Raw genomic sequence first — 9,338 nt, 5'->3', positions numbered from 1 at the left:
GCCACTGAAAAATCAAAAAAATCAAGTGACGGCTCTGTCTAACTTCTGCTCTTTGATAGAGCCCTGAGCAGCTGCAAGGGAGAGTGTTTGGGATGCAGCCTCCATCCCTGCTCCGAGCTGCCTGGATGTTCCTCAGGGCTGCTCCAGCTGCTCATCCCACCAGGCTGGGCCAGGCAGCCCATTCAGGGCCCTCAAAACCCTTCTCTGCCTGCCTGGCCATAATGCAAGTGTTCCACAGGATCTGTCTTTTGAAACAGCCATATAAAAAAATTTTATATACACCTGTTGGCATTTCAAGACAGATTCACAATTTACATAAACCCATTGTCACCTCAGGCTAAAAAACACTCATAGAAAGGGAAAAAAAAATTAAGTTTATACTATAGACATCTGAAAATTCAGCTAAAGGCACAGGGGAAGGAATGCTCTCTTTTATAATGAAGTTACAATTTTTAAAAAGGAAAAGAAAAATCACACTACTAGGAGCATACGAAATATGCTGTGAAATTCATATGAATATGAAATTCAGGCTGTGGTTAAATTTGCTTAAATAAGGCTCTGGTTTCAATGGGGTTACAAAAGAATGGGGAATTAGGGACACACATCCACAGAATCAGAGAATATGTCAAGTTCAAATTCAAACAGCTTTAAGTCAATGCACAAACAGAACTTCACGCATGAATTTATATTAACAATTCTATGATAGGCACTGAGGACACCCAACCCATTTGTTTAGGTGTGTTTACATCCTGGAATAACACAGTTGATGTCTCCATATGGGAATGCACAAACATGTTTTCCAGATGAACTCCAGGAACCCATCAGTGAATTGCTGTTAGCTCCTGAGTGCTGCAAACCCTGAGTGATGCTTTGGTGCCTCAGCACACCTGGCACAGCTGCACCAGGTGTACACTGAGCAACCCCAGCTCCTACAGCCTGGGAAGAGTCCAGGATATCCATCCCTGAGCTCTCCTCAGCAGCTTTGGCTCCATGTCCCAGCACAAGGACACAGAGGTGACACAAGCCTGGTTTCCCTCACAGATGGAGCTGCCAACTCACCAGACAGGTCACAGGTCACTGTCCCTGCCACACTTTTAATCACCATGGGGACCTTCTGGTTTAGCAATGCTGAGAACTAATCTGTGCCAGGTCAAAAGTGCTTGAAAAGAATCCAGAAAACTCTTTTTAGGTGTTTATAATTGACCAAACAAACACACATTTGAATTTCTGTGCTACTGGTCTGATACTCAGTGAGTACAGGCACATAATTGCTGATTTTCTATGCTAGAAGTAGAAAAATGTGAATGTTTCCCAAATTGTGGACACCAGATACAACTCTGTACATATGCAAAAATATTTATACTCAGCAATTTGTAACTGTCATTGCAGAGGCTGAAGTACAGTCATACTGTAAGGGAATAAATGCCTCAGTATCTGTGAACTCTAATTCACTCCAGGCTGACCCAGTTCTTTTGGAAATAATCTTTTCCAAGCTGTTTCTCTGCTGAGAGTCCAGGCCTTGGAAATACCTTAAACATACAGTGTTCTCCTTAAACTTTATTGCAAAAATATGTGGAGAGCACGGCATGCATTTCTGGAATCTGGGCAGCTTGTGCTATACAGCAACTCAGATGTGAATCTCCTCTCTATTTTTTCCTTTAATTAAAGGAAAAACCAAAAGATTCAACAACCAAAGGGAAAGCAAAACCCACACTAAAGCAAACCTAACATTTGAAACAAGAAACCCAGCAGAAAATAGACAGCCAATCTGGGATGCAGCAGAGTATCCCAAAAAGAAAGGAACTGAAGATTGCAAACATTACAAACTCAATTACTCAAGCACTTAGTTAGCATGCTTTCATCTTAACTTTGTTAATTATCAGTAAACTTGGCAGCAAACTCCCCATATGAAATGCAGGTATGTGATCCTGCATTCAGGGGATAAAATTATCACTAATCTCATCCTTTAGCACACACAGCTCCTAACTCCCCTGAGTCACATTGCAACAATCGTCACTATAAAGTTCCACACAGCTTAAAAGAGATTTTGGTGATTAGTGGTGTAGGGAAGCTCAGTCTAAACACCCAACTCATCCCTGGTGGAGAACACACATTGTACCAATGTTTTTTGCACTTTTGAATCTGATTAGCAGTGTAAGGGGGAAAAAACCAGTAAATCTGTAACAAAACACACACACAAAATGATGTTTTATACCCAAAGCAGAAGAATGGAACCCATCTTGTCCCCAGCTCACAGCCACACATCCTCTCCCTGCCCTGCCACAGTCGTGTCTGGCATTTGGGGAAGCTGGCATTGCGTGTCCTGCTTCAGTCCCACCCCACAACCCTCCATGGCACATCCTCACCCTGCCCAGCCAGGGTTTCACCAGTCCTAGGCTGCTGCTCCTGGATCACTCCTGTCTCTGTGCTAACAATGCAGGGAGGTGCAGAGCTTCACACCCCGAATGTGGATGTGTCTGTACAACACCCAAAGTTACTGTTGTTACAGACAGGGAAAGCCCAGGCCACTCCCAGGGGCCCAAAGCAGCAGACCTGGGGAAGAACCCAGGATCCAGCAGAGGAAGTTGAACACCAGGCACATTTTGTGGTTTTAAGGACCATAAAACCATGCAGTTTTGATCTCTAAAATGTATCTATTTTATGCTTCTACAGAAAGTGTTTTTGGAATGTTTGCAGTAATTTCCCTTTCCAGTTACCTATCTGGACAAGAGTGGATACAATCTATGTCCCCTCCACTGCTGAAATTGGGATAACCGTAGGAACACTGTAGAAACAAAGAATTAGATGAATGTACCCACAAATGAGAAATGGAGAAGGGACACCTGCTATAAATACTGACCTGTACCTTTTGCAATACCTGATTCAGAGGAAAAAACAGCCAACTTTGATTGCAGATTAGTTTTCACCCAGAAGTCCATTTACAACCATCCTCAAAAGCAACCTAAACCATCCCCTTTCATCCTAGTGTAACAAAGTAACATGACTGTATTAAAAGGCAAAAACTTGAGCAATTTTTTTTATCATCCTGTCTGTTCTTCTTGCTGCAGCATTTCTTGCAAAACCGTTATCAGATTGTCAAGCAGAGGAGAAACATCTCTGGTCTAGGGACCTGTCACTACCTGGACATCAAATCTATAAACTGACCACTTTTTATAACGTTCTCTTACAGAATTTTGTAGAAATAAATGGGGTTTAACTCACTAGAGATGAAGTTACCTGTCAGGCACCATCTTCCTAAAAATCTGTCTCTGTCAAGGACTTACAAAACAAAGCTATGGCTTCTCAATCAGTCTGCTCTTCATCCAAACCTCCAAAAGACCCAACACTGCCAAAAAAAATAGGGTCAATACAGAACAGCTGCTTTCAATATTTTAAGACTTACTTGAATGTTCTGGTTAACTGATTTCTAATTTTATAGTGGTTTATGTAGGATTTGGCACTTGTTGGATAGTGCAGATTAAGGATTTCCATTGAGTACTTGCTTTATGCACAATATGTCACCTCTGGCATGGACAGCAGCAGAGCAGCCCCAGTGCTCCTTGAAGCAGTTGTACCCTTGGGAAGTTTAAAACAGCTGCAGAGAAAATGTGATGGCTGTTCTTCTGGTTTCTGCAGGGACATCTCTGCTCATCACTGCTGACCAGTTCAGGTTTTGTTGGGGGTTCCTTCAACACCATAAGGACTATTCCATAAGATCTCCAGAACTGAGATCACTGAGGTGAGATCATCTGTGGCAAGGGAGGAATTCTGATTCCAACCCCAGTGATGTCAGATCACACACACACACTGACTCTTACATGGAAAACACAGCGAGATTTTTGATTACAGATTAACAAACTCTACACAAATTAAAATCAACAAAAAACCCAAACCCCAACACACGCAGCCCCAGTGACACACTTGCACTCCATTTCTCATCACAATTCACTTGAATATCTTTAGCTGTTTGCATGAAAAGTTTGCTCTCACATCCTGCTCATCTGCTGCACACACAGTCACCAAAGACTGTCAGCCCCAAACACAGAGTTCTACAACTTGGGCAGATGCTGGATTCCTGCAGAAATGAGGTTCTAAAACACTGCTGCAACGTGACGGGAAGGAGAATCTTTGGCACACACATTTTGCACAAGGCTGTAAACACTGTAAGAACAGGGTGTAAGCTGTGAACATCAACATTTAAACCATTTCCCCATGGAACCAAGCTCACACGTGTTTGCTTCTAGAGCAAGACTGAGATCTCAGCAGAACACCATCAGTTCTGCCCAAGGGTGCAGGGAGGGTTCACTCAGAAGATACAAACCTGGAGAGGGACAGAGCCTCCAACAGCAGCGCAGCTCCAGCCATTTCCCATTCACCTCGTGGGAGTTGTCCATGTGCTCCAAAGGAGAACACAAGTGCCACTCCTTTTCATACAAAATCCTGAAAGAATATGGAAGTTTCTGCATTTTGTCACTCCTCAAGGAAACCTGACCCCGAACAACACCTGCATGCAATGAGTACCCAAGTGAGGAAGTCATAAAGAGCCAGCTGCCCTTTATTTAAAATGCCCTTTGCAAACAACTTGCTGTACATTCTTTTGAGAGAAGCAGAACCGCCAGGATCCCACAGCCACAGAATTCCACATCAGCTCCAGCACCGTCAGATCAACAAATCCTGAGCACCATGTTGAGCAGAAGCACACTTGCACTGGGGCTGAGAACACAGCACAGTTACAATCACGGACACCGGGATGCCACACACGCTTTCTTGCAATAGAACAAGCTTGGATTTTTAAAAATACAATCATTATGTACAGCAAAACATATGGTCACAAGACCAGCCTTAAACCAAGGCCTTGTTTACACAATTTCTGCGATGTCAGGAAGCCTTTTGGCGGGGAATGTAATTTTTCTTCCAAAACAAGTAAATATTTGCAATTCTCACTGTGAAAAGAGTGATATACCACCTCTGTATTGACACGGGTGTAACATATTCCCACAGGGAAAAGGAATAAAGAGTACCTTTATATTGATACAACATTTCCCTCAAGTGTCGAAGCTAATATAGCTTTCATCACTCAGTCAAGTTAAAGCAGGATGATTTTTTCAGACTTTTTATAGACAAGGCCTATGTTTAACAAGCACCAAAACACTTCAGAGTATTTGGAAGATCAGACTATTGAGCTCTACACTTTGTACTGTCCTCACCAGTTACAGAGAACACTGAATGCCTAAATACATTCAAAACCCTGATCAGACAGTGCCATGGCTGCTTAAATGCTTCACTGTTTAACAAACACACCTTTTGGGGCAGAACTAGAATGCAGCACAGCAAGGCCCAGCACAGCACAGAGCTCAGCTGGCTGCCCTCAGCTGCTCTGCCAGGCTGAGAAAAGCTGGACTTTGTGTGCTACAAACATCTGCTTTTGCCTTATTCTTCAAGCACAGCTCAGGCAGTGGGGAAACAGAGGCACTGGAAACGTGAGGGATCTGCTGTCTCTTGGGAGGGCACAATAAATACCTGCTTGTATCAACCAGGACAAGCTGCTGTCAATGCACTGATCTAGAGCAAGGCCTGTTGGGTGCTAAAAAATATACATTCCCATTGAATTTAAGGCAAAATTGAACCATGGCAGTAACTGAGATATAAATTTATTTTTTTTAAACATCGGACATGCAGTTTGTAAGCTGCAGACATGGCAGTAGTCAAGCTTCCTTAGCTTTCAATGCAGTACTTGGGATCAGTACTATCCCCCTTCTATCAGTAAGTGTTGCTCCCCTGACTTCCTAACATGGGAGTCCTCTGGCTTCTAATGAATTTTTAGGAATTTCTGCAAGTTGAGCTGCAATGAGATTTTCACGTAAAAACGGGGGGTAAATGAATGTGTCTATTAGAGGGAGCCCCAGGCAGCAGTGAGGGATCAGCACTGGGGTAACCTGCTGCAGCCCCCTCAGCTCTTCCCTGTCTGTATATCACTGGGACTGACAGCCCCTCTGATGTACCCACACGGGTTCCTGCTGGAAGGACACCTGCGAGCTCAGCAGGACAAACAAGCCTTCAGGATACAATCTTTCACAAATGTCAGTGGATACTTGACATTGCTGCAAAAAGTATCCAACTCTGGCTAAATCACAAATGGTGAGTTTCATTTCAGTCAGGGGGATTTCAAAACATGGCCTCACACTAACGCTGCACACTGTTCTTCCAGTGCTGAAGCACTAAGTTTTCCTGCTAAAACAGGAGAAATTACCAGATTCACAGAGGAATCATGGCAGTTACCTTTCAGCTGGCCTGATTAAAAACCCCTTTACACATCATTCATTGCTCAACCTTTGTTTTTGAGATGTAAGATAATTTCAAGACTTCTTGGGATAGGGGGGAGAAGAAATAGAGAGTTGCAGGTTTTGTGTGCAAACCTTTAAAGAAGGGGCAAAGAGAGGAAGAAAACAGAGGTAAAGAAGCTCCTTGGGTGTTCCAGCTGATGGGAGGCACAGTTCTCCTCCCACCCCAGCCCCTCTGCAAACCAGAACACAAAAAGGTCTGGCTTATAATTTTAGAGTCATAATGCAATGAGACTAAAAGTTTAAATTCTGTAAATAACTGACCTTTAGAACTTCTCCCCAACAAGCCATGCTGCTTCCAGGAGGGAATTAGGGCCAAATCTTAGGGGACTGTGGTAGTAAAGCCACACTGCCTTCCTAAAGCTGCCTCTGAGCACAGCCTTCTCCTCACAAACTGGCACCACACTGCACCAGGACTTGGACACAAGCAAAAACCTGCATCAAAGATGACTAAATATTAGGTAAAACAGCAATCTTGTATTTGCCTTTTTTTTAACCACTGCTCTTAGCTAAATCTACCCCTCCACCTTTCACTGCTACTGAGATATAAATCAGGATTACGAGCCTGTGTGAAAGTCAGTGTTTCATGTGATACATAACAATGCACAAACTTGTTTTCTAAAAAACAGCATTTGTATTAAAATTCTTGAAATGGATAGACATCTCTTCAACGCATGTCTGCAATTAAAATGACAGTCGTTAGAATTTTCTTGGTACATCACAATGGTAAGATTTTCTTCTTTGCTGACTGGAGGTACATCCCATGACAAAATCAAAGGGGAAAAAAAAGAAAAAAAAAAAAAAAGAAAAAAAAAAAAGAAGCCCTCCCCCCCCAAATCCCAAAAGGCTAAATTTTTGTAAATTTGAAGTAAATGAAGCCCAAACTTGCAAGACATGGAAATAACAGTTAAAAGGCTCAGATGAAAATAAGAAATAAATTCCACTAACAATAGGCCCTTTTGTCCTGGCTTGTTCGGTGTGATTACTGCAAGGAAACTGTTAAGTAGTTTTTGGAGTAGTAGATAATGGGATTCTGTGGAGCTTTCACAGGTTGGCACCGGCTGGAACAGCTGAGTTTTGAAGGCACTCTGCAGACACAGGGCTGCTGTTGGCCCCGCATCACTCATAGGAAGTCTTTGCCCTTGAGAGAGCGAGTCATCAAAATCAGGTATTGCCAACCGAAACCCAAAACCCCTCGGCACAAAAAGCACCACCGCCCCCCTCCCCGCCAAAGGAAAAACCAAAACCACAACGAAATCACACACACACGCACGCCTAAAAAATTGTGCAGATTTGTAACATTTTCACAGCTGATTTAAAAAAAAAATCCAAACAAAACCAGGAGAAAAACCACCACGCTACCACTCTCCTGCAAACTCCCATCCGATACAGCAGGTAAACAAAATAGAGCATTATTCCAGGGATATCGGCAGCGCTGCCCGGCGCCCCGTGCCTGGCAGCACCGTTCGGGTCACAGTCCCAGTTCATGTGCAACTCTCGGGGCGGGACGGGACAGCCCCGCTCTGCCGCCGCTTGCATAGAGACCGCGGGGAGCGGCGCCGGGGGCCGGCCGGGCTGGGGGCAGCGCTGCTCGGGCTGGGGGCACTGCTCCCGGGCTGTCCGGGCTGTGGGCAGCGCTCCCGGGCTGTCCGGGCTGTGGGCAGTGGCTCCCGGGCTGTCCGGGCTGCCCCGCTCCCCGGCCGTGCGCTGCGCTCCCCGCGCTGTCCCGGGCGCGTTCCCCCGTGGCTCCGCTCCCCGGGCAGCAGGACCGGCTGCTCCCGCGCCCGCCGCCGACACTGACAGGAAATATGCCATGACCAAGACTGGACGAAACGTACATGCCGAGAAAAGCCACATTTCCACCACGATGAATGCTTGCCCGATGTTGTTCCCCGAGCGCGCCCGGGGCGCGGGGCGCCGCCGCCTCAGAGGATGGCGCAGGAGGCGCAGCACGGCTCGTCCCCGTTGGGCTGCGCCGCGTAGTTCATCTGCCTGACGATCTCGGCGAAGAGCTCGTCCACCGAGGCTTTGTTTTTGGCCGAGGTCTCCATGAAGGGGCAGCTCCACTCCTCGGCCAGCGCTTTGCCCTCCCCGAAGGAGACCTCGCGCTCGCCTTCCAGGTCCACCTTGTTGCCCACCAGGATCATGGGCACCCGCTCGTACCTCTTGACGCGGATGATCTGGTCCCGCATGGGTTTGATGTCCTGGAAGCTCTGCTGGTTCACCAGGCTGTACACCAGGATGAAGCCCTGCCCGTTCTTGATGTAGAGGTCCCGCATGGAGGCGAACTGCTCGGTGCCCGCCGTGTCCAGGATCTCCAGCACGGACGGGGACGAGTCCACCTCGATCTCCTTGCGGTAGAAGTCCTCGATGGTGGGGTCATACTTCTCGATGAACGAGCCGGTCACGAACTGCACGGTGAGGGCGGACTTGCCCACGCCGCCCGAGCCCAGCACCACCACCTTGTACTCCCGCATGGCTCCCGCCTCCCTCCGCCGCCTCCCGCTCGGGGCTGCCGCGGCGGGCGGGGCCGGGGCGGAGGGAGGGGACGAGGGACGGCCCCGCGCCGGGGCGGGGAAGCGGCGGCCGCGCCTCGCGGAGCGGCACCGGGATGGCCCCGGCGCCGGGTGGCGCGGGGCAGCGCCGGGGAGGAGGAGAAGGAGGAAAGGGAGGAGGAAGAGAGGGAGGGAGGGGGAGAGAGAGGGAGAGAGAGAGAGAGGGCGGCGGCGCTGCCGTTACCGACCCCGGCGCGGCGGCGGGACAGCACTGCCGCGGCCCATGGCGGCCCGCCCCGCTCCCATTGGCTGCGGCTCGCGGTTCGTCCCCGCTCATTGGCTGCGGCGCGCGGTTGGTCCCCGCCCATTGGCTGCAGCGAGGCACCGCTCGCCCCCATTGGCTGCCGACGCCGAGCGGCAGCAGCCCGTGCCCCGCCCCGCCCCGCCCCGCGCCGCAGCGCGTGTGTGACCCCCGCCCTGAGGCGGGCCGCGCCGGGAGCGC

General features: G+C 48.0%; 1 protein-coding gene across 1 annotated transcript; it reads right to left on the bottom strand.

Annotated features, from left to right (window-relative positions):
- Nucleotides 1-4,537: 4,537 nt before the first annotated feature.
- Nucleotides 4,538-8,911, bottom strand: RAP2B (RAP2B, member of RAS oncogene family). Its single transcript, XM_085068874.1, has one exon. The coding sequence runs from the start codon at nucleotides 8,816-8,818 to the stop codon at nucleotides 8,267-8,269; it is 552 nt and encodes a 183-aa protein (XP_084925000.1). The 5' UTR covers nucleotides 8,819-8,911; the 3' UTR covers nucleotides 4,538-8,266.
- Between the last annotated feature and the right edge of the window lie 427 nt (nucleotides 8,912-9,338).

The sequence above is a fragment of the Lichenostomus cassidix genome, chromosome 9 (assembly GCF_008360975.1).
Source record: "Lichenostomus cassidix isolate B80296 chromosome 9, HeHo_3.0, whole genome shotgun sequence".
In the NCBI taxonomy this organism is placed as follows: Eukaryota; Metazoa; Chordata; class Aves; order Passeriformes; family Meliphagidae; genus Lichenostomus; species Lichenostomus cassidix.
The sequence above is the reverse complement of the archived record's forward strand: the minus strand, read 5'-3'. Positions and strand labels throughout refer to the sequence as shown.

What these genes read in the sequence shown, in the direction of transcription:
- RAP2B (XM_085068874.1), bottom strand. Translation starts at nt 8,818, where the DNA reads ATGCGGGAGTACAAGGTGGTGGTGCTGGGCTCGGGCGGCGTGGGCAAG.